The 24,419-nt window shown below is 53.5% G+C and overlaps 1 protein-coding gene and 1 long non-coding RNA gene across 9 annotated transcripts in view; one reads left to right on the top strand and one right to left on the bottom strand.

Moving 5' to 3' along the window:
* Positions 1–17,839, top strand: part of SSH1 (slingshot protein phosphatase 1) — a 62,032-nt gene extending 44,193 nt beyond the window's left edge. For all 8 annotated transcript variants that reach the window (XM_078435689.2, XM_078435688.2, XM_078435690.2 and 5 more), the window contains 7 exons: positions 187–280; positions 1,450–1,578; positions 4,279–4,325; positions 5,724–5,870; positions 7,453–7,653; positions 9,965–10,532; positions 13,316–17,839. In XM_078435689.2, the coding sequence (XP_078291815.1) occupies positions 187–280; positions 1,450–1,578; positions 4,279–4,325; positions 5,724–5,870; positions 7,453–7,653; positions 9,965–10,532; positions 13,316–14,554 (2,425 nt within the window). In that variant the 3' untranslated portion in view covers positions 14,555–17,839. The remainder of the gene's footprint in view (positions 1–186; positions 281–1,449; positions 1,579–4,278; positions 4,326–5,723; positions 5,871–7,452; positions 7,654–9,964; positions 10,533–13,315) is intronic.
* LOC144613901 (uncharacterized) lies at positions 11,695–23,988 on the bottom strand. The gene is made up of 2 exons (XR_013551346.2): positions 23,445–23,988; positions 11,695–12,002 (listed from the first exon to the last, which is right to left on the bottom strand). It is a non-coding gene; the product is annotated as an uncharacterized LOC144613901 (long non-coding RNA).
* Positions 23,989–24,419: the final 431 nt, after the last annotated feature.

Here is a 24,419-nt window from a genome sequence, read left to right as displayed (position 1 = left end):
TAGACCCAGAGCCGGACTTCTCTGTCCCTTCCCCCCTCCCCCAAAACATGCACGGCGAGACGGTAGTTCTCTGAGTCCAGGCCATGTTCATGTTCTCGTTAGGCCCAGGAGCATCTGGGGTTCCTGTAAACGCTGACCTCAGGCCCCCTCTCGTTGTGCGTGTTACCGAATGTCCTTCCTTTCCAGGCCAACTGAAGGGGAGAGGACCGAGCGCCTCATCAAAGCCAAGCTCCGGAGCATCATGATGAGCCAGGATCTGGAAAACGTGACCTCAAAAGAAGTAAGAGAGCTCTTCCCTTTGCAGGCCAGAGCTCACGCAGTGTTCGTTTGTCCTGTTGCCCGAACCACAGCGGAGGCGGGTCCAGCACCTGCTCACTGGCTCTCAGAGGCTTTTCCCACGGAGCTTAGCGGAAAGAGCGCAGGCCTTCAAGTCCCATTCTAGTTTGAGTCCAGCCACGCTGCATACATACCAATTTCCTGGCCTCTCGGAACCTATAAGACCTTTGATGGTAATTCCATGAGACCCATAGGTTGCACTGAGAAAACATTTCCCTCTTAAGGCCTTCTCCTCTGCCTTGTGTTTTATTGAGATACAGCAGACTCTTGTTTCTTATCTCAGGATTACCAGTTACCAGCGAGTTACGAACCCTGGACTGCCTCCCATCTGCCTTTGAATGTTTTCTTGGATCACTTTTTTCTTTTTCTCGGGTTGCTTTTTGTTCAAGGAATGCGATGAATTATAATAGTAGCTTAGGGGCACCTGGGTGGTTCAGTCAGTTAAGCGTCTGGCTTCAGCTCAGGTCATGATCTCCCAGTTCATGAGTTCGAGCCCCACATCGGGCTCTGCGCTGACAGTGCAGAGCCTGCTTCGGATCTTCTGTTCCTCTCTTTGCCCCTCCCTCGCTCTCTCCCTCAAAAATAAACATTAAAAAAATAATAATAATTGCTTAAACCAGGCAGATGGAAAGGGTTGAAGTGGCCATTTTTAAAAGGCACGCATCATCGTTTTATTAGTTAAGACACATAAAAAGTCACATCGTGATGCCTTCCGGAGCAAGATGAAACTGACTTTATGGGTTGACTGTGATATAGTTGATACTTAATTGTAAAAATGTGCCTTAAACTCAAAAAGAAGAGATCCCAGGGGAATCTGCTTCTTCGTATAAAATAATCAACTCTTCGCAGTCCGACTGACTTTGAGGCTGAGTAGCCTGTGTTCCCGCCACCTGCCCGTGTGTGTGTGTGTGTGTGTGTGTGTGTGTGTGTGTCTGCGTGTGTGTGTGTGCTTACTCTGGGATCAAAACAAAACAACTCGCCAACAACCAAAGATCATTTCTGAAAACAAGCACAGTGTAAGTTGTGACTTTACTGCTTTGGAGGTGGACAACTGTGGTTTTGTTTTATTTTGTTTTCTAACAACACACTTTCCTACTCTTTTCCACTCCACAGATCCGTAATGAATTAGAGACGCAGATGAACTGTAACTTGAAAGAATTCAAGGAATTCATAGACAACGAGATGCTCCTTATCTTGGGACAGATGGACAAACCCTCCCTCATCTTCGACCATCTTTATCTCGTAAGAGGCACAGCACCCGGCAGGGTCTGGTTGGGGGAACATAAATCAACAGGACCTTGATTGTTTGGAGTTTGCAGCAAGGTCAGAGAAGGGGAGCAAACTTGAGTTACTGGCACCTCGGTCCTGACTCTTCTGGAAACTCCTGTCTCAGACCCCGTCACTCTGGCCTCCACGAGTTTGCACTCGAGCCAGATGTCCGAGGGGTGGTTCCCAGCTGAGCCATGGGGGGTTGTTTGAAGGCTCTCTGGCATAGTCCACTGACAGCAGTTTTCAGACTCTCTCCGTCCTTGGTCTTCAGTCACTAACAGAGGCCCCACCCAGTTCCCTCCAAACAGTGTGTGGGCTCAGAACCCCCAGTTACTAGAGGGAGCATGCTCGCCAAACCCCAGGATTATGCCTCGGCATCCTGAGACGTGAGAAACAGTAGGGAAACACCCAAAACCCAGCTTCCCCTCTCTGTCCGGAAGCCTGCTCCATGCACCGCTCCCAGGCCCACCGAAGGAATGGGCGCGGGCGGGGTGGAATCTCCCTACCTCCGTCTCTTGCTCAGATTTTCTTAATGCCGTAAATCTCCATAGAAGGCAACTGGCGAGTTCCCAGAGCCTCTCAGAGAGACTATAGAGGAAGGCATGTTGCTAAAATTAGAGAAGCAATGCAGTGTGATGAAAATCAGACCCACCAGGGCCAAGTTCCCACTCCCCAGCCTGAGTGGCTGTGTGACCGGGACCGAGTCTCTCTGGCTTCTCCCCTTCATTCTGTACCAGGCGGGATCATTATGAGGATGAAGTAAAAGACGCATATAAAGCACCGAGTGCGGTTTCTGTAGGCACTAAGAAATGGCACCCGTTGTCAGAGCAGAAGTCACTTCCTGGGAAAGCGGAGGTAGTTCATTGGCTGCTGAAGACATGACCGACTTTGCTTTCTGCCCACAAGAAGTTCTTAATAGTTCCCCAGACGCATGTGTCGTGATATATACTTAATATGTTAAATACGGATGTATTTAGTGAATTCGTTTATATCAGTCGCTACGTATGTATATGTTTAACGTTCGTATTAAAACGTATGTGAATATGTGGATTTGAAGCCTGTATCTTGAAAGCTGTCAGGCAGCGCTGGGCTCTAATCTTCTCCCTGGGAAGCTGGTAGTTCTTCCTGGTGGAAAACAACAGAAGGCAGGCTGTCCCTCCACTAGGTGGTGATCACAACAAGAGGGTGCTCACACATTTAGTGGAGCTCTCTTTATTTTTTCGGTGCGGTTTGATGCTTTATGTCACTTTTTCCATGAGAGATACTAAAGGAATTTTTATATTTGAGCTTCTCCCTGCAGCACAGAAATCCAGCTAGCACCCACATGATGCCAGCTTCACTGGTCCCCCGCAGCCCCTGAGTCCTGAGGGGCCTGCCTTCCTGGGAGAAGAAGCTTCTAGGGAGACTTGGGAGGGGGGAGTGTCTTTTGCTATTTTGACTCCATGTTGTTTGCATTTCCTAAGAACGAAGTGATAGTTTCTTCTTTTGCTTTTCTTCCCTTTCTATGTTCCTCATACTCTCAGAAATGGAGGGTTTGTGTTTTAGTCTGCTCTACAAGGTATTAAATCAAAACATGTTATGGAAGGTAAGGAAATAAGAGAAACTCTAAAGAAGAAAATGAAAAGCATTCCCAATTTTACAAACCTGGATGTAGTCGCTATGAATGTTCCGGTATATTTATTTTCCCATTTGTGGTTTTTTTTTTTTCTTTTTATGTCTATAGAACTTCTTAAAAGAGAGAAAAGGAAAGAATCATACTATTTGTATAGTTCCGTATCCTGTTTCTTGTTTTAAATTGTTGTCGTTCTGTGGCGTTTCCCTGTGTCACTGAATAACCACCATAAACTCTGATTTTTTTCAAGTGCCCTATCATATGGGTTCATCATCGTTTATTTTACTGATTTCTTCTTGTCAGACCTCTGAGTTGTTTTCCAGTGTTTGTCATTATAAATAACCATAACTATCCTTGTACGTAAATCTCTGTGCACATTCTGGGTGTTTCTGCAGGACAGCTTTTTATATGTGGAACTATGGGACCTTTTAAAAATACTTCCCAGGAAAGGTAGACCTACTCCTGCTTTCTTTTTTTTTGTTGTCGTTATTATTTTTTTAACGTTTCTTTATTTTTGAGAGAGAGCAAGAACGAGAACGAGCAGGGGAAGGGCAGAGAGAGAGGGAGACACAGAATCCGAAGCGGGCTCTGCGTTGGCAGCCCAGAGCCCGATGCGGGGCTCGAACTCACGAGCCGTGAGATCATGACCTGAGCTGAAGTCGGGCGCTTAACCAGCTGAGCCACCCAGGCACCCCAAACGACTCTTGCTTTCAATTAGCAGTGTGTGCAAGTGCCCTCTCCTGAGTGGGAGGTCGGAGGTCACTGCCTCTGGTGACAGGACCCTGCTGGGGACTTAGGAAAGGAAGTGGCAAGAGGGGGTGCAGGTGTTTCTGAACTTGCTCTTTCCCGAAGGCCAGAGGGCGTCACACTCAGGCTGATGACGCTGTGACTGCCTCGGGAAGCTGCTTCAATACCGGCCTGTTTCGGTTCTATCCGTTGTCGAAGGCCAAGGGCCCGCGCAAGGACCATCCCCGTCAGGGCTAGCCCACGCCGTGCATCCCATAAGCAGCTCTGAGGCTGACATGTGACACTCACGGGGGTTTGTGTGATCTGTCCCCCAGGGCTCTGAATGGAATGCGTCCAATCTGGAGGAGCTGCAGGGCTCAGGGTGAGTCTGCTCCCCTCGTCTTCCCTTGTCCTTCCAGGCAGCCTAGAAACCCTCAAGGTCGAGCCCTTATAACTGCAGGCACCCGTCTCCGAGCCACCTGCCATGGCTGGGCAGCTTTGCACGGCTAAACGGATGTGCTTCTGAATGCCACCTCCTGAATAATTCACGGGTTTTAGACTTTAACGGGGTTCCGTGTGATTGTGTGTGTCAGCAAGAGCGGTCCGCAGTCACACTCCAGTGGCATAGGACGGCGTGGGTGCTGACAAGGCCACGAGCCCCCTCACGTGCACCACTGCCCGCACGCCTGCTGGCGGTCCTGGTGGGGACCGCGCAGCAACCCTGATCCCAGGACCACTCCTGCTTCTACCGGACGTTCCACTCTGGGTCCTGGTGGGAATCTTGTGGCTAAAATGCTCAGTGTTGGCCAGAAACATACGCCTGTCTCAGTCTGAGAAATGCCCAACGGCAGGAATTTAAAAAAAAAAAATGTTTAAATCTAGATCTTCAAGAACAGATGTCTGGACATTTTTTTTTAAACAACGCAGCCACAAAATCACCATTCTGTGGGTCTGACATGATGGTATTCTTGAATTACTGCATTTAAAAATGAAGACTAAACAAATCTTAAAATATATCTTTAGAACTACTGGTTAAGATGTGTTCTTGCGACAAAAAAATATTCTTCAAATGTACAGCAATACTATCTATGCCTTCTCTTGCTGGGAACACATAAATGATTTTTAAAGGTATTTTCTTACAGCATTTATAAGTATTCTCTTACAAACCTATTGGAGGTATTTTCTAACTCCTGAAATTATTTTGGTCTTCCGGGAATAGAAGTATCACATTTAAAGAACTACAGAACCAGCATTTGAGGACCTTCTCAACAATTTATTTGTTTCTAGTCTGCCTTGTTTCAAGAAGGATTTAAGGCAGTTCTTAGGTACATGAATAATGGATGGATAGAGTCTGGTTTTTTTTTTAGCTCTTTAAAAGTGGAGACTTTGTTTTTTTTAAAGCCTCAGTATATTCATAACAGTTAATGAATTTTGAAACTTCAAGAGCGTTTGAAAATGTATTTAAGTAATACACATGTCTGCTTTCCAGAATTCATATTGCTTAGCAATGCTTTGAACTTTCTTTTTCCTGAGTTTTTTATAAAGGAATATGTTTTTTTTTATTTTAAATATAATATGTTCTCATCACACAGAGGGCATTTAGAAAGCACACCAATGTGTGTTAATGACTATTAAGGAAAAACAAAAACCCCACCGTAAACACATATCCTTTATGCGCATGTATTTAATTTTTTCTTTGCTCAGTTTTTCTGCTACTTTGTTCTTTGTAGTTCCTCATTCTGATTCTCCAAATTTGTCCTTTATTTTTTTCTCATTACAGTGTTGACTACATTTTAAATGTCACTAGAGAAATAGATAATTTTTTCCCTGGCTTATTTGCATATCATAACATCCGAGTCTACGACGAGGAAACAACAGACCTTCTTGCCCACTGGAACGAGGCGTACCATTTTATAAACAAAGCGAAGTAAGTGGGTGGAGAAGCGAAAGAAGCTGGTCTGAGGAGGAAACTGGCAGACGCTGGGTGGGCACAAATTAATGGCAATCCCAGACACCGCCGTCTCCCGGTTTGTGGAGCCTTTGATGTCTGGTGGACCTCTGGTTTTAAACCACAGGACCCGTAGCACCAAAGGGACACGGTCACTGATCTCAAGGTGGGGACCCCAGGGAGCCTTCGTTTCCCCCATCCTTGACCGTGACATGGGACCCCACTTTTGTCGTTGGTGTCAAAAGTAGTATCAGAAAAGGATCTGACACCAAGTGGACATTCTTGGGAGCTCTGCCTTTGGGGAGTCGCTCAGCCAAAGGAGGGAGGGGGGTGGGCCAGGTCATATGTGGACTCTGGGCACTTTTGGGGCTGCGTCTGCCAAGAAAGCTGCTCAGGCAGGTGCCCCAAGGTATGGCCCAGCTTGTGCACCTGTGTTCATGCAACTTTCCTATTCATGGAAAGGAGCAGACCATCAGAGGTCCCCATTGCCCCGTGCCTGTCACTGGTGTCCCCCATCTTTAGTCCTCCCCTTATTCTCTTATGGAACAACTCTGCCTCACTGAGAGAAAACCCTCTGTGATGCTATCGAGAGAAACCCCATCTTCTGCTTTGCACCCCATCAGGGGTAAAGCTATGCAACACGTCCTTACCAAATCTCAGTTTGTTTGCATTTTTTGGTGGGGGTTAGATTTCAGACCAGCAGTGAAACAAAAAAAAAAAAAACAACAAGAACAAAACAAAATGCACATAACGGGGATGAATTTGAAGCCCGGGGTCTAGGAAGCGAGCCTGGACCCACCGGACCGGCCAGCTGCTTCCAGTGTAAACAGGCCGGCTGGTGGGTCTACGTGCTGTGCAAATAAAGCTTCCAGGTGCCACCCTGCCAGCCCTTTCCATTCTCGAGGAGGTGAGGTGTCGAGAGACCCCATCCTCGGCTTTGCCGTATCCATGAAATCAGCCCCGACCAGGCCTGTACGGCCTCCCTGCAAACCACCAGTCCGCCTGGGTTCTTCCCCCCCATCTGAGTCCAGGGTGCTGCTGCCCTCGCTCTGGCTCCTGGACCCTCCCGTCTGATGCACATCTTGCTCTCCTGAGGGCCTTGCAGCCTTCAGTTCGCTGACCCCGTTTGTCTGCAGTCACCCGCTCCCTGTCTCCATCTGCTGTCACAGCTGTGTGGCTTTTGCAGATGTCCCTTCAGCTGCCCCTTGGCTTCCTGCAAAAGAGCCTCTGATCTCCTGGCCCATCCCAGCGATCCCACTTTGTCCCTGAAGGCGGCCCGGTTTGGGAGCTCTCCCTGCACAGCTTGGCAAGACAGGGACAGATTTATCTCGATTTCCCATTGTGTGCTAATTGATTTTGCAGCGAAGCTATTTCCTTTAGAGGGTGTGTGGCCATCTGCTGCACAAATATCAGGACATAAGGGGGGGGGTCTGGGCACGGAGATAACTTCAGGGTTTATAAAACTCCACTGGGGAACACCTGAGAGAAGGAAATTGTTGAAATTTCTGGACTCTCTCCTCCACCCACCCCCACCCCCACCCCCGCCGCCCCACCCCTGCAGGAGGAACCATTCCAAGTGCCTGGTGCATTGCAAGATGGGTGTCAGCCGATCCGCTTCCACGGTCATAGCCTACGCGATGAAGGAGTTTGGCTGGCCTCTGGAAAAAGCGTACAACTACGTGAAGCAGAAGCGCAGCATTACACGCCCCAACGCGGGCTTTATGAGGCAGCTGTCTGAGTATGAAGGCATCTTGGACGCGAGGTGGGTGACCGCCTGCTGAGAAGGATCGAGGGGACCGAGCGGGCTCCGCAGCTAAAACCCTGCTTCTGGGGGGAGGGGGGGGCGGTGCGGTGCCGGTCTGAGAAAACAACCATTGTTTGGGGTTTGATTAGTGGTTTCCAGGAGGGATCTGTTTGATTTTGTTGGCACACACAGAAAGCTGTTTTGCTGCCGGAGGGAACGGTGCACAGCTTCTAATCCAAGGCATGACGTCATGTGCAGCACAGGCACATGGACGTCCCCGTTTCCTGAGCATCTGCTTCGCGCCGAGCCGCGTGCCAGGCTTCGCCACAGGGCGGTTCCCAGGGCTGCAGAGCAGATACTCCCGGTGCTGACCAGCTGGGCCCCTCAGGGCGAGCTCGCCCATCTCCCCAAGCCTCGAGCCGAGCCTCGGTGTCCTCTTCTGAGTTTGGGATTAAAGCCTCCCTGATAGGGTTGTTCTGAGATTTGTGTGAACGGTGCACAGGTTCGCCCTTGCAGGTGCTTTGCCATAGCTGGCCCACGGTGACATTTGAAATCTCTAACCCCCGTCCAGAAAAGGTCTGCAGAGTACAGGTTACCCCCCATGTTGGGGGGGAGGGGGGGAGGGAGGAGGAACAGGTGCGTGAGGTTAGCTTGTCCCACGCGGGCGGGTGCGCGCAGAGGGGAGGGAGCACTCCCCAGGTCCGTGGGCTCCCAAGGCTCCTGTGTGGGGAGGCCCCATGAAGGCGGATCCCCGCTGGACTCTGGGACTCCCTTCTGTTCTGGCGGTTTGGAGCCTCCCTGGATTATTTCTGACTGGTATTGTGAGGAGGCCACAAGCTGAGTCCACTGGCTTCTTGGCCATGTGTGAGAAGGCAGGAGTGCTCCGGCAGGGTTGAACGGGGTCTGAGGACAGCCCTAGACGTCTCTGGAGTCCCTTTGCTGTCAACCAGGGAGCAGCTGGACAGATCCCCGGGTGGGGCCCAGGGACGAGGAGGAGGGGTTTGGGGGAGGAGGGGGAGGAGGCGAGGGAGGGAAAGAGGTGGGTGGTCCTGCTCTCTCCCTTGGCCCTTCAGTCGCTTGCTGCACCATCAGGAGTTTGCAGCCTCACCAGGGGTCTTCAGGCTGAGTTCACAGCCACAAGGCACCGACCGTGACTCGCAGCCCCATCTGGGGGCCCTCTCGGCCTTGCCTGAATGCGCACACAGAGCCGTCACGGATGGCCGTGGTGCTCCCGTGCACTGCTGGACAGCAGGGCCTTAGTTCACGCTGTCCTCTTATGTTTGCTTCTCTCGCCGTAACCCGCATACCCGCATGCTGTTGGCTACTGTGGCCCTAAGGTGCGTGGAGGTGACTGACTTACCTTATTTCACATTAAACTTTTGTCTTCTCTTTTTGTTTTTCATCCTTACATTAAAAATGTGTTATAACGGGGGCACCTGGGTGGCTCTGTCAGTTAAGTGTCCAGCTCTTGATTTCGGCTCACGTCATGATCTCATGGGTTGTGAGCTCGAGTCCCACGTCGGGCTCTGCTTGGGATTTCTCTCTCCCTCCAGTGTCTCTGCCCCTCCCCTGCACTCACACATTCTCTCTCTCTCTCTCTCTCAAAGTAAACATTTAAAAAAAATGTGTTATAACAATACTACTACAGTTTTAGAAGACCTAGTTTTAAATGTTTATTTTTGAGAGAGAGAACGCGCACACGCGAGTGGGGAAGGGGCGGAGGGCGGGGTCCAGAGGATCTGAAGCAGGCTCCACACTGTCAGCCGAGAGCCCAGTGCAGAGCTTGAACTCTTAAACCGCGAGATCGAGACCTGAGCCGAAACCAAGAGTCAGACGCTTAACCGACTGAGCCGCCCAGGGGCCCACATTTCTGACCTAAATGCATGTTTCCAGTTTTTTTCAGACGTGGCCCCAAGTTAGTGCACATTCCGTGTTTACACAGTCAGGTCAGCGTGAGATCTGTATGTGCTGTCTGTTGCCGTCCTCACTGCCTCCCTACGGTGTGGGGAGGAGAGGATTCCCATCCTCATTGACAGATGGCGAGACGGAGGTGAAACATGCAGTGGAGTGGCTGAGTTCACAGAATGACACGGGACCCCAAGACCGTGTTGACCCTCGGGGTCTACACTGCTTTCACGTTACCCGCCGCAGAGTCCCCGTGTGACAACGCCAATTAAGGCTCCCGACGTGCGCCCCAGTGGCCGAGGGTCCTAGTGATACCTCTGTCGGCCTCGGGCTGTCCCTCACCGGCTCCCCCCGCAACCCCTCTTCCAGGGACCCTCCGGGCACTGGCCCCCTCTGACTTTCCTCTGCCCTTCCTCCCCCGCAGCAAACAACGACACAACAAGCTGTGGCGCCAGCAGGGCGACACCTGCCTCCAGCCGCCCACGGAGGACCCCACAGGGTCTGGGGACTTCTTGCCGGAGACCCTGGACGGCACCCCAGAGGCCCAGCTGCCCTGCCTGGACGACGCTGCCCAGCCTGGGTTCCCAGACAGCAGGGCCCCAGGAGGAGCCGCCCTCCCCTGCTGCTTCCGGCGACTCTCAGACCCCCTCCTGCATCCCCCCGGCGGCGAGACCCGCAGCGTGGTCCACCTGGAGGACCTGGAGAGGGACGCCCTCCTGGAGGAAGCAGCCGAGGCGACCGAGGCACACAGGCCGGCCGCACATCCCCAGGAAGCTTCCGGACCCTGCGAGAAGGAGGTGAAGAAGAAGCTGGAGTTCGGGAGCCCCAAGGCCCGGAGTGGCTGGTCGCCCCAGGTGGAGGAGATGGAAGGGGAGGAGGCCCCGGGAGCAGGGCGGTGGGGGCGGCCCCCGCCCCAGCTGGACCAAAGCCTGCTCAACCGGGAAAACCTGAACAACAACAACAGCAAGAGGAGCTGTCCGGAGGACTTCGAGGTGGGCGCTGGGCTGGCCCGTCCTGCCCCCCTGCCAGCGGGCGCTATCGGAGGGGAGGGGCAGGCGTGCCCAGGTCAGGGGTCTGCGGGGCGCTCAGTCACGGCTCGGCTCGGGCTGCGCCTCCGGCTCGACTTCCTTCTTTCCTTTCTTTTTTATTTACTTTGAGAGAGGTGCAGAGAGCAAGTCAGGGAAGAGTAGAGAGAGGATCTCAAGCAGGCTCTGTGCTGTCATCGTGGGGCCCAGCACGGGGCTCCAGCTCACAAACTGTGAGGTCATGATCTGAGCGGAGATCGGGAGTCAGACGCTCAACTGACTAAGCCACCCAGACGCCCCTCGATTTCTTCCTTACATAAAATGGAAAGCAAGACTTAGCACCCAGCTTCACGTTGAGCAACACAAGACCATTCTTATTTCATACCCTCCCTCACTTCCCCACACTCTGAATTGTCTTGAAACAAATCCCAGATGTGTCGCTTCAGTGGAGACACGACCACAATATCACCTCTAAGAAACCGGTGGGAACTGTTCCATATCATCAAGGGTCTGGTCTTCCGACTACTGTTCGGATGCTCGACTCCAGCAGTCCCCTGTGGCTCTCCTGTGTGGTGGGTTTCTGCAGCAAGGTCTTGGCAAGCTGGCGCTCGCTCAGAAAATCATTAATTCCCCCAGGCTTTTCCCTCCTCCGAGCGGCCCAGGGGCGGAGGATGGGTTGGTGGGGGGTGTCCCGTGCCGCCCACTCTCGGCGTCCCCCCTCACTCTGCGCTGGCTAGCCACGGCGAGAGCACTCGGGAAGCCGGCAGGTGCCAGCATCCCCCGTACAGAGGGTTTGCCTTGGCCACCTTTTAATACGAATGAAGTGGGGCCGACCCACCACCGACCTCCAAATGATAAAACATTCCAGACGCCATGTTCCTGACTCAGGAATTTCTCCCGCCACTCCCCCTTCCCTCAAAGAGCAAATACCCATAAAGAGAGAGGACATAAGACCTCTGCCCAGGATAGTAGTGCCTCCATCAGTCTCAGAGGGCATGGGGTGAGTCGCAGAATGGAGGAGACGAGCAGCTTGGGTAAGAAGGTACGTGAAGGACACGGCCTGCCTTCCCTGGCCAGAATTTGATTGAACGGGTGACGTGATCAAGGGAATAGGACCAAGACACAAGCATTCATTCATTTGTTCAACTCTTGTTTGTGAGCTATGGCTCCAGGTTGGTGAGGGTTCATCTGTAAGACTATGCCTTCACTCAGCGTCCTGGTCCGTTTTCACTAGAAGACAGTAGACCCTCTGAGGGCGGGGACCATGTCTTGTTTGCATCCCCTGCGCCTGATACAGCTCATGATGTGGGACAGGTGCTCCCTAAGTAGGAGTTGGACGAGTGACTTCTCTCCCAGCCGGTTGCTCCTCGGGCTCCGAAAGGTGGTCTTAAATCTCCCACCATGGGATCATTTCACCACGTGTTAGAACGTTAGGTCCTGAAGGTTTTAGAAGAAAACTTTGGTCAGAGTTCCGGGTTGCGAGTTCAGGCTGTAGGTCGGGAGTGATCTGGTCTCACTGGTTGACCTGGAAGCCGGCCCCAGGAGTCCTGAGTAGGCTAGGATTCTGCGGGAGACCAGGCCCCCCTGCCTCCCCCACCGCACGCTCTCCATATGCTCCCCTGCAGCCTCGAGGAATCATGGCTGGGTTTCCTTAGGATTCCTCCAGGACTGGACTACCCCGTGACTTCTTAGCTTGGGGGACCTACGTCTGTGACACCGGATGGGATTAACCCTTGACGGTCAGGGCCAGTGGCAGGCCACAGGGAGAAACGTACAATATCAGCCCTTCGCCAAAAAGCCTTTGTTTCAGACCAGCTTGGGAATCTCACAGCTAAACCACTGTCGGGGTGAGGGTCGGCCTCCCCCACCGCAGCCCATAGGAGCAGCCCTATGGGCACATGAGGGAGGTGAGCAGGTGCCCCGCCCATCAGAAGGGCACACTGTGGAGGCATAGGTCACACTGACCTAGAGGCAGGTGGTTTTCCTTGGAAAACATCACAAATGTGTGCTCCCTTGGTACATAAAACCCACCTTAGGGGCGCCTGGGTGGCTCAGTCCCTTAAGCGTCTGACCTCGGCTCAGGTCCTGATCTCGTGGTTCGTGAGTTCGAGCCCCGTGTCAGGCTCTGTGCTCACAGTGCAGAGCCTGCTTCCGGTCCTCTGTCTCCCTCGCTCTCTGCCCCTCCCCCCAAATAAATAAACAAACAAAAGAACCACCTCAGCCTGGCTCCCTCATCCGAGACTATGGGCACCCGTATTTGGGTGGGTAAGATTAAGAGGGTCTTTCCAAAGCCATTTTTGCCCTTTGCCACCTCACTGTGAAGACCACAGTCCACAGCTACATGGTGGTTCTTTGGAGCCGTGCTGTATTCATGCTAGAAGGGCAGAGCCCCGTTTGCAGGCCACATACTCCCCAAGCACAGATTTGTTCCGAGAGGGAAAGGACGGGGGAGGCATCCACGTGAGATGGCAGAGGTGGGGTTGAGCAGGCCTTGCTCCTGACCACCCTGCTGGCTGTGTGGCCAGAGATTTCCCCGGGATCGTGGGCACATAGCTTCTGGAAAGTTTGGTTCGGCATCCCTAACCGCCACTGTTCGTGGCCCAGAGGGTTCAGAGAGGCCTCTGTTCCTGCACTGACTGAAGTGGGGGCTCCCTCTCCAGTGCCTGCCCCAGCCCCACCCCACGCCTTCCTCGTGTTCTGTGGCCGCTGGCCCGTTACCGTATACTCACCACATTCTTGTCTCCTTTCAGCACGATGCTATATTCGGGATCCTTAACAAGGTGAAGCCTTCCTACAAATCCTGTGCCGACTGTATGTACCCTACAGCCAGCGGGGCTCCTGAGGCCTTCAGGGAGCGGGGCGAGAACCCCGGTGCCCCCGCCATCTGCACCCAGCCGACCTTCCTGCCCCACCTCACATCTTCCCCTGTGGCCTACACGTCCAGCAGGGCCCGAGCTTTAGAGAGACTGGCCTCTGGCCCAAGCGAAAGTCCCCCTTTCCTACCACCAGCAGGCTCGAGGAGGTCAGACGGTGGTGGCTCTGGGGCCGAAGCTGCCCCAGAGCCACCAGCTAGCCTTTCGGAACCTTCCAGAGAAACCCAAAGAGCCCTGCCAAAGTCCCTCCTTTTGAAGAACTCTCACTGTGATAAGAACCCTCCAAGCATGGAAGTGGCGAAGGATGAATCCCCACCCAAGAAAGATCCGAAGCCAGCCAAGGACCTGCGGCTTCTGTTCAGCAAAGAAGCTGAGAAACCAACCACCAACAGCTACTTGATGCAGCACCAGGAATCCATCATTCAGCTGCAGAAGGCGGGCTTGGTCCGGAAGCACACCAAAGAACTGGAGAGGTTAAAGGGCACGCCCGCAGACCCGGCTTCTCCCTCCAGGGACGGCACGACCAGCAGGCTGGAGGCCAGCATCCCTGAGGAGAACCCCGCTCCGCCGGGGCCCCTGCCGCTGCCTCGCCTCTCTGGGAGTGACGAGAAGTCAGAGGCCCTCCCCGCTCCACTCGAAGGAGCCCCACTCAAGAGTCCCACCCCCTTCCTCTGCCGCCTGGATCACACCAGTCATTTCTCGAAAGACTTCCTGAAGACGATCTGCTACACCCCCACCTCCTCCTCCATGAGCTCCAACCTGACCCGGAGCTCCAGCAGCGACAGCATCCACAGCGTCCGAGGCAAGCCCGGGCTCGTGAAGCAGCGGACGCAGGAGATCGAGACCCGTCTCCGGCTGGCGGGCCTCACCGTCTCGTCCCCGCTGAAACGCTCACACTCTCTGGCCAAGCTCGGAAGTCTCAACTTCTCGACGGAGGACCTGTCCGGTGAGGCGGACGCGTCCACCCTCGCCGATTCCCGGGACGCTAAGTTGGGCGAGCCTTCCTTCTCGTGTGAGCCCCGGGCAAACCCAAGGAACCCAGCTGCAACCTCTCCGCCATCAGGGAAACCCGCTTCAGAAAACTTGAGAAGCCCCTTGTGGATGAGCAGGAGCTGACCCGCCTCTCGCTGCATTTGGACGGACACCATCACGTGATCCCTCCGTGCGTTTCACCGGGGGTTTTGGTCAGCCCCCTGTATCTTGATTTCTCCTAAACAGTGGACGCTCGGACTTTCCCCCTCTTGCCACAGAGAGGAGGGGAAGAGACAAAAAATAACGTAGCACAAGAAGAAAGGGGGAAGAAGCCAGCTGTGTGGCCCTGGAGAGCCAGAAGCCGTCGGCCAGTAGATACAAAACCCTGATCCCCAAGTCCTGTGGTTTCAGGAAGAATCCGGTTTTAAAAAAGCATATACGGATGTGCAGACACATCGCAAGTATTCCCTTGGCACCGTGCGAAAGAACGGGAGCCGAGATGGCTCCGTCGCCACGCGCACGTCCCTAGCTCATTCAGGCCCTCGCGGGGAAACCCTTGGATGGCAATATTAAGTCCTACCTCTGTTCTTGCTGTGCTTTTTGTTTTTAAGATACAATAGTGACCCAGGCTCGTTCCAGGGAATGATGCTGTGTCAGAAAAGGTTTTTTCCAAAAGAGAATTTTTTCTTTGGTCCCCACCAAAAAAAAAAAAAAACACCCCAAAAAGCGTTAAGACTTTTAAGTCGACCGCACCAAGCGCCGCTAGGTAAAGTTAACAGGAAGTCGTCCAGTGCCGTTGTTGAACCAACTCTATGGCGCGTGGAGATCATCCGTACGGTTGACTTCTTTGTCCTGGTTGTGTTGTTACCGCTGAGTGATGCGCGTCTGGCCAGCGCCGGGGCGAGGGGCGGGGGGGCGGGAACGTACGTGACGTCCTTGGTCGTTGCCAATGGCAAAGTTTAAAGTGCCCCCAACCTGGGGAGGAGGACCCACGACGCACTGCGGGTCCCTCATCCGCTGCTGGACCCGGTGCGGTTGTGTTGAGGCTTTGGAAGTGATTGAGCGTCTGGTGGGGACGGTGGTGCTGCCACTTGGATCGATTGTCCTGCTTGGATCGATCGAACCTGCCCTCGGGTTCCTTGGGTCACAGGAGCGTGTTTGGGGAGGCAGAGGGGGTCTCCCTCCTGGGGAACGACTCTGCAGCAGCTCCTCAGAGAAACGAGATGATGGAAAAGCTTCCCAGATGTTTACAGCTGCCCCTTCCTTAGGTGAGGACACTGCTTCCTGTTTCTCTCTGGCTCTTCCTCGCGGTGAGGCCAGAGCGGAGGAGAGGTCTGTCGTCCCGGCCTGGGCTCCAGGTAGCCCCCTTTCAGAATCCAGTGAGCTGCACACGTCATGCTGTCACTGGCTCCGGGCTGGGGGGGGGGGGGGGGGGGGGGCGGGGATGGCGGTGGGGGAGGGGCTCCGCAGGTGTTGTGCGGAGCCCCTGTTAAAATATTTTGGAGAGTGAGAAAAGAGGCTCGGTGGGTAAGGCAGAAAGGTTTCATACAAGGAGGCAGAAAACTGGTGTACGGACCCATGGGCCAAGAACATTTTTAAGAGGTCACAAAAAAATAACAATACGCAACAGGTGCCAGGTAGCCAGCGAAGCTTAAGATACTCACCCTCGAGCCCTTTATAAAGTTTGCGGACCCTGGGCTTTATTCGACACCTCGGGGCTCCAGAACAAAACTGGCGAATCTGAAGGCCCTCCCTGCCTCTTGGACACCTCAGGCCAAACACTTGCCTTCTCCCGACCCAGACCTTGCCAGCCCCCCCCCCCCCCCCCCGCCGCCCCACGCGGCTCTCACGCAGGGTAGGGTCGCTGTGTAGGTGCGAGGGCACTGCTGGCCGAAGCTTTCCCGGAGTATAGCTGGCTCTCCGCTGGCGGCCAGATTGGTTCAGTGAAACTACAAGCCTCCCAGGCCCAGCCAAGCTCCGAAAGTGGGCGAAGGAGTCGCCCTCTCACGTTTTACATTGGTCAGACCTGGGCCCCCCGAGAGCACTCCGGGAAGGATCTTCAGGAACAAGGGTGATCCACATTCCAACTAGTGGGTAGAGTCTGTGCAAAAATGCTCTCTCCAGGAACTTTTCCTCTCTGGCATTCTTTTTTATTTTTATTTTTTATTATTTTTTTTCTAACATTACGTTACTTTATAGGAATTTATTTTCCCACCTGTCAATCCAAACCACCTTAAAAGGTGATTATCTGCTTCTTCCTGAAAACCCTTTTGGGTACCCTGCCCCCCCCCCCCCCACTCCCGCCACCGCCCTGGCCAAAAGAAACATATTCTCAAAAAACATACCAAGTTCAGTACGTTTTGCCAAATTAAATTTCATGTGGTGGCTCAATTTTTGTGTCAAAATAATCCTTTAGATTTGACGCTGACAGGCTTGGGTTGCTCTTTTAAGACCAGGTCTGTGTGTGAGAACCGGATGTTTTTAATTTTCAAAGTGTAGGAAGAGGATTAGGAATTTGAATGAGTCTTTGGCTTCCGGTTGCCCATTTGTCTTCAGAAGCATGGCTCGCCTTTCAGCGTCTACACAGACCAGGGCCCAGGTCCCCATTATCAGAGCAAAATGAAGCCCTCTTGATTTAATGGCTACCACTCTGGCCTGGAGGAAAGGATCAAAGCTTTTCTCCCAGACCCAGAGGAGCAAGAATACCCCGCCAGGCTTGGGGGCACCCTGGCAAAGACAGGCTCACGCTGGCCCCCGGAAGAGGAATTTTGTGCCACATGACATTCCGTGTCTTGACAGATGCCCCGTCTCGTCTTCCTTGCTGATGGTGAGAATTCTGAACATGGGTGGCACAAGTTAGAGGCGGGGTCTTTGCTGTGAAAGTCGTTGGTTTTGGTGACCACCCTCTTCGGAGAACGCCCTTGCTGAAACAGAGAGCAGAAGTTTTCTAAGTCAGCTTGATAATCTCCCTGAGCCTTGACCCGCTTTTCACGTACTGTCTCGCCTCTCTCTCTTTTGCTTTAATTCCTGTGGCATGCCAGAAGTTAGACTCAGCTTCCCCAGATGTTCATCTTGCATTGATTCGGGGCAGGGAGGGTCTTCTTGTGAAGCTTTAAGTATTCGGGGGAAACTGGTCACGGAGAGAGAAACCACAGGACCCTCTGGTCATGATCTGACAATGCCGATTTCAGTTTCTTGGCCGGGTAGCTACTGCAGGGCCTTGGAGCGATGTCCATCACCGCGTGAACTTGAGAACAAAGTTGCCCGCTCTTGGCATTCCCTGTTGCTTTGATCTCACAGTGTGGGGACCCATGCCAAGCTCTGGGTGCCCAACAGCACGCTCCTGGGTAGTGGGTAGCGGTACCCTGTCCGTCATGCATGAGATCGCTCACTAGCTGCTCACAGATGGCTGCACTGTGCCAGCCTCTTCTGTTCCACCCCACACCTCTCGCCAAAAACCATTCCAGCCCCTTCTAGAGCCTTTTCCCTCCCGGATAAGCCCAGAGGATGCCACAGAATTAACCTCCTCAGGACAGCCCTGGACTTAGGCACCCTTGTCTCTCCACACCGGCCAGATCCCAGAAGGTTCATGACTCGCCCTGCTCCCCTGGGACCATTTCTCCCCAGTGAGAAGAAATGCTACATCGTCAAGGTCATAGAAGTAACCTTACCCAAGGTGTCCGAAGAGAGACGTGCCCTCTGTTGACAGGAAATGCCCGGTGCTGGCATACATTTCACCCAGCGCTCCTCTGGCTTGCCACCTGGCGGGGCTTCCCACAGACACAGCGAGGACAGGAGCACTAGGCAGGCTAAGGAGTTTGTGACACAGCATGGTGCAGGTTCACCTGCTCTGCTCCCACCCCGCAGGTTCTTGCCGATGCTGCATGCCAAACCCAGGTAGTTGATCGACCCCCACGCTCAGCTACTTGGTCTTACTGTGTGCGTTCCGTCACCGAATCCCCGTGTGTAGGAGTTCACGCCGCATCGACAGATCTACAGCTTGAATCACATCATCCTGTGGGCCACTTCTGTCCCACCCACATCCATGCCGTGTCCCCCGAGTCCGAAGCGGACCACCTTGACCCATCGGGAGTGGGGCTGTGCAGCGGTCCCCACAGCAGACCTGGACGTGACCACCTTTTGTCTTGCAGCCGGTGCCCTGGCCTCAGTCAGTCTCTTAAATAGGAGTCTTTATAACCAGCCCTCCAGCCCTCCGCGGTCCTTTGTGTTGGCCATGCCACACAAGAAGGTGGCTGCTTCCTCCCCCCTCTTCCGACACTGTAATTGTTGTTTTACAATTGAGTGCCTTAATAATAGTTTACGAATACTGTGTATTTATGGGAAACTGTTAAGCTCTCACCTGTGATTGGACCTTCGCCTTGTCGGTGGTGGTTGGTGTGCGGGCCGGAGCTCGCCCTGCCCCACGCATGTGCTCATCTGCTGCGTGGTCGTGCGTGGGGGTGGGGGGACCTGCAGGTGTCCAAGAGCATCAGGGGTTCCTGCAGGCGAGGCAGGCGCTGGCTCACGCCGCGCCCCACAGTTGCAAGGAAAGCACGGAATTTGGCTTGCTAGCCAGCTGGGGGGTGGCATCCCGCCCCGTCACACGATTGTACCGTCTCATAGAGATCTCTTACCACCGAGGCCACCCTGTCTCCCCCCGTGCCGGTGTCCTGAGCTCTCTGCAACAAAACGCAGGTGCAGGCACCACCCCCTGCAAAATCAGGAACTCTACAAGATAAGTTCTTTGGTTTTCAGAAGCTGCCAGTGGGTTCCAGCGTGTTGCGTTACGGTATCGATGATTTTTTTTTTTATTATATTGTTTTTCTTCTTGTTTTTTTATATATATATTTAAAAGGCAGTATCTTTTGTACTGTGAATTTGCAGTAGAAGATGCATAACGCACTTTTTCTTCTGTTGGTGCGTACTGTAATAGTTCGTGTGCTTCTCGTGATGAGAATAAACTTTTTCTTTATACGTGTTTGATGACCTATGAACTTGTGCAGAAGGAAACTGCTTCTTCAATCCTTGCCTAGACAGTCAGACATAGCTGCGTCATCCCGACAGCCGGTCTTTACTGAGCACCTACTGTGCGCTAAGCCCTGTACGAAAAACCCAGACACGTTAGACCAAAGAAAGAACCAAGGGCAGAAATGTGAGCTCCTCCAGGAATTGTCTGGTTTTCCTCCTGGTTTTGTCAGTGAGGAAGAACAGGCCCACTTGTGGGTGGTCATGGGACTTGTTCGCTGGCTGGTGTCTCTTCTTGCACAAGCAGAAGACAGCTAACTGGCGTGTGCTCCTCAGACCCACCTAAGCTATGCCAGCCACACGTCACGGGGGAGGGGACTGTGGAGGCTAATTATCGCTAGTGACCGAGGCAGGAATCCCAGGGAACTTCAGTTGCTACACACAACAGAGGCTTATCTCACGCCCAGGTCACAATCCATGGCAGGTCAGGACCTTTGGGTGGCTCTCCAGCCTTGGTGACTCACGAAGCTGAGCTACTTGGCATTTTAAACCCTGTGCTATCTCGGTGTTCTTTGCTTCTGGCTGTGCAGTCGGGGGAAAGAGCATGGGGACGCTCATTCTTCACGGCCTTTGGACGCAATACATCACACGTCCAGACCGCCGGGAGGTGTGCGGGCACACGTGCTTGGTGGGCAGCACCGTCTGCCACAGGGACCTTGGCGCGACCACTGAATTCCAGTGCCTGTGGATCCACGAAATACTTTGTTGAGTTCACCCCGGCTTGCTGGGTCTGTCACCTGGACTCCCAGAAGACAGATGGATAAACCGGAATGCAAGCTGATTACTTTAGAACAAGAATTATTAGCCGTCAAGCAGGTCAGATTACTCTCCCTTGCCAATTAGCACATTGAGTCCTCTAGGCGAATCTACATTTGAAGCCAAACTATGGTCAGGAATTGCTTCTTGAGTATGAAATCAAAGCAGAAGGTCTGGGGAGGTGGTTCTCAGGGGCCACGCCAGGAAGCTGCGGGGCAGTCCTTTCTGTAAGATGTTTTTGAAATCAAACCACCGAGGGTCATGGTTCAGGACAGTCTTCGTTGGCAAGGCTGGAGACACCTCATAAATTCTCTTCAGGCTCCAAATATGAATCAGAGCCCAGGGATCGGGCCCAGCACTCTGTATGTTCCCGCTGGATTCCCTGGGAATTCTAAAGGCCAAGTTCAAACACCATCAAAATAAGAATGTGACACAGTGGAGCAGGCTTCCACTTAGCTGGTTACAATCACATTCCATGCATGCTTTCTAGAGACAACACCCACATCCCTCTAACAGAATGCGGGGGTGTTGCCAAAACCCACCAGATACTCATTTACCCAGGGCCCTGGCAGAATGTTCCTACAATTGGCTGACTTTACCCCGATTTCACCCCCAAGAGTAACAGTCCTGAGGTGGAGTGAGAGCCCAGATCACGCCTCCAGCCGGGGGGGTAGTTTTGCACACGAGGACGCTCCTGCCTGTTTGTGTTTACGCCCAGAAAAGCCCCTCTTGGCGAGATGCTTGGAGGGGGCTCCAGAAGGCAGAGCTTGGAGAACGGCATTTCGGAAGGCAGCGGGAGGGGAAGCCCTTCCTAAAGACGTCTCCTGCCCAGGAAAGACCAGCCACGCACCCTGCGCCCCAGCGGTAGGGAGCAGATTCTACTGGTCCTTCTGTGTACCCAGCACTTCACGGAAGGAGTCCCACTGAGTCCTTCAGACAGCCCTGTTGATGTTACCCGCAGTTTACGCGTGAAGAGACGGGCCTGCAGAGTGTAAGTGATTTGCCCGTGGCCACATGTGGAAAGCGGTGAAGCCAGTCAGTACTGCTTCTTCCCCACCTAAAACCTTGCCAAGAAGCAAGCTGAAGCTGCATTCTTCATCTCCCTATAGGTGTCAGCAAGAAAGCACAGGAGTCAGAAATGAAGCCTCCCTCCCGCCCCTGGGAAATCTGACCTACGTCCAGCTCCAAAGGCTATTTGGACAACATAAGGTGTGTGTCTCTTGCCCAAGTCGTAGCCACCATTTTTGGGTTGGTTTTTTTTTTTTTTTTTTTTGCCTTTAAAGGGAAACTGCTCGTGCATCCTGAAGTATATCTATAAAGGGTCCCATTTCAGCTTGAAAGTCCTCTTGTTGTACACGGTTCCAGCAGATAAAATGTTGGTGTTGGCACAAGCAGCCTCCCGGCACAGAAAAGGATACAGGGGACCCCGGTGCTAAGAGACACGTTCTCCTGCAGGTGGTATGTTGGAGGTGGTGAGCTCCCTCTAGTTTTGAAATCAGATATCAATGGGTTAAGAACAATGTTACCTACCTCACGGAGCCGGTGATTTGAGAATTAGCCGATAATGTACGGAACCCCCTTTTGCCTGGCACGCCGTCCACGCCGAATCGACGGTGGCCGTTATTGTTGGTACTGGGCAGGAGGGACGGAGGGGAGGGAGGCAGGAAGGAAGTAACGTACACCGGGCACCTACTACTGACAAGCGGTGGTCCGCACAGCAGACATGAGCCCGTTTTACAAATGAGGGTTGGAAGCTCAGAGGGTTAGGGAGTATGGGTCAGAGCCCCACAGCCAGAAAGGGACAGAGGTCCAGGGTGTCTGACTCCAAATTCATCTACTTTCTACCCCACCACCCTCTCCCCAAAGATAATAGCCCACCATGTACTTAGTGCAATGCTCAGCATAGCAGGTGTTCAATAAATACCTCATGATTGTGAACGAGTGAGCAAATGAATGAAACACGCTGTGACAGTGAACCCTAGTTTCATTCACCAAGGCCTAGAAAGTTTGGGGACACCCATGCCTGCCTAAACCAAGTTCCTCCGGGGCAAGGGCAGTGTCTGTCACCTCCTGGACCCCAGCAAGGGCTTGGCACATTTGACTGAAACTTAGGTCAATACGGGGCATTAGCTGTGACTCTAAGAATCCTGAGTTGTTCAGAGTCCAAAAGAATCTGAAAGGTCACCCAAGCCAGGTCCCTTTATCACATCCATCCATTCCTGCATTCTTCCCCCATTCTCAGCTCCCCTGCCATGTGTCATGCCCTGGGGACAAAGAGGAGGCCATCTGTTTCATCCTCGGGGGGTCCTGACAGAAAACCCTCTTGCAAAAGACAAGAAGGAAATATACCACCCGCTATCGGAAATGGAGTTGGACAGGTAGGATTCAAGGTTTGTTTTTTCCTCCTTTTACCTATTTTCCAACATCTGTGCAGCAAGCAGGGTTGTGTTACTTTTATTAAAAAAAGGGGGGGGGGTGGCGTCTGGCTGGCTCAGTCAGAAAGCATGTGACTCTTGATCTCAGGGTTGCGAATTGGAGCCCCATGTGGGGGTACAGAGATTACTTAAATAAATAAAAACTTTTACAAAAATAAATAAAATTAAAAAGGGAAACATAAAGAGCTAATGAAAGGATGCTTTTGTGTTGAGCTACGATTCGCAGGACAAGCTCCCAGGCTCCTGGTTCCAGGGGACTGGGCTAGGCATTTTGTGGGGGAAGGTCTTTGGGCCCATCTGATGAGCTAGCACCGCCCAGGAACGGACAGGGAGATCCCGGATGGCAGGGCCTCACTACCCTGGTCTGTGAGCTTCTCCAGGCTGCTCAGGCCCACCCTCTGAGCATCTGGCGTGGCAGGGCAGCGTCCAGGGCTGGCTTCGTGGTCGGCGGCACAGGACTCTGCAAGTAACCAGGGCATCGCGATTGGCCTAAGTCTCCGCTATCGCTCTTCTGAAATCCCCGTAATTCCTCGACAAAAGCCGGGCCTTTCCATTTTGCGTTGGGCCCTGCAAATCATGTAGCCAGCCCCGGCAGGATCCCCCCTTCCAACCAAGGGCTTCGGAACAAGGCAGGCCGGGGTCCCAGTACGAGCTCCCTGACTCACCTATTCTGTGACCTGGAGCAAGTGACTTCACCTCCCTGGGACTCAAGTTTCTTAAGACGAAGAACAAAAATAACCTCATAGTGATGTGATAAAAGGTGAGCACAAAGTACGTGCCCCCGAATCGTACTGTTACTTGTTACATAAAGTACTTACCACGGGCCCCGACACAGAGTAATCCTCCAGCGGGGAGGACACTGGTCTCCGGCCAGACGCCCACAGATCAGACGCCGCTGATGGACGGCTCTCCTCCCCACCCTGCCTCCTGTGCACGGCTCTGGAGGGCAGAGCGGGTAGGTACTCGGCTGGGATGCGTGCACATACACTCCCCCTCCCCCGCCCTGACCCCTCGGAGGACCCTGCCTCTGCCTCTCTCCAGATACAAACACCGTCCGTCCCCCCACCCCGACCCGGACCCGCGTGGTTCTTCACAACAAGCCTCCGGGGAAGGGAACGGCGTGGGCGGCCCGTGAGCGTGGGCTGGTCCCTGCCGCGATCCAGAGGTACATCCTGTTCTGGCGTTGCCATGGCACAGCCGAACATCTGCCACAACAAACGGCTGTGGCCGGCGGCTGGCAGTGGGGCCGGGGCCGGGCAAGGGAGGCTGGGACTGAGAGCGCGCGAGACCCAGCAGGACTCGAGCCGGACAGCGATCTGGGAAACCTCCCCGGCACCCCCGCCACCTCCCCGCGACACGTGCACGCGCACGCGCGTGCACGCATGCGCACACTGTGTCTAGGAGGCTTCCAGGGACTCGGCCCCGTAGGGAAGAAGAATTCCCGATTCCCAATTTTCTTCCTGGAGATCCTGGGAGAAGATCGCCGGCCAGCGCGAAGCCTTAGCAGGGCTTCCCTTCCTCTCCTCACCAGCCCCCCCCCCCCCCCCCCCGCCCCCCGACTGCCCCGAATTCTCATCCTGGTCTAGCTCGCTCACAGCCGGGCTCCCAGATCTGCCCTAGGCCCCATCCCGCTCCTAAAATGGAATTTGCTTTCCTGGTTGTTATTGTTGTTTTTCCTGATTGGAAAGTAAAACACAGTCATTGTATCAAAATCACATGATGTCCACAGCGACAATAGCTGCGCTCCTGGTGCATGAGCCAGCGGCTGAGCCACATACCTCTCGTTAAAAATA

This window comes from Panthera onca, chromosome D3, assembly GCF_046562875.1.
Source record: "Panthera onca isolate mPanOnc1 chromosome D3, mPanOnc1 haplotype 2, whole genome shotgun sequence".
NCBI lineage: Eukaryota > Metazoa > Chordata > Mammalia > Carnivora > Felidae > Panthera > Panthera onca.
This window is presented reverse-complemented; position numbering and strand designations above follow the sequence as displayed.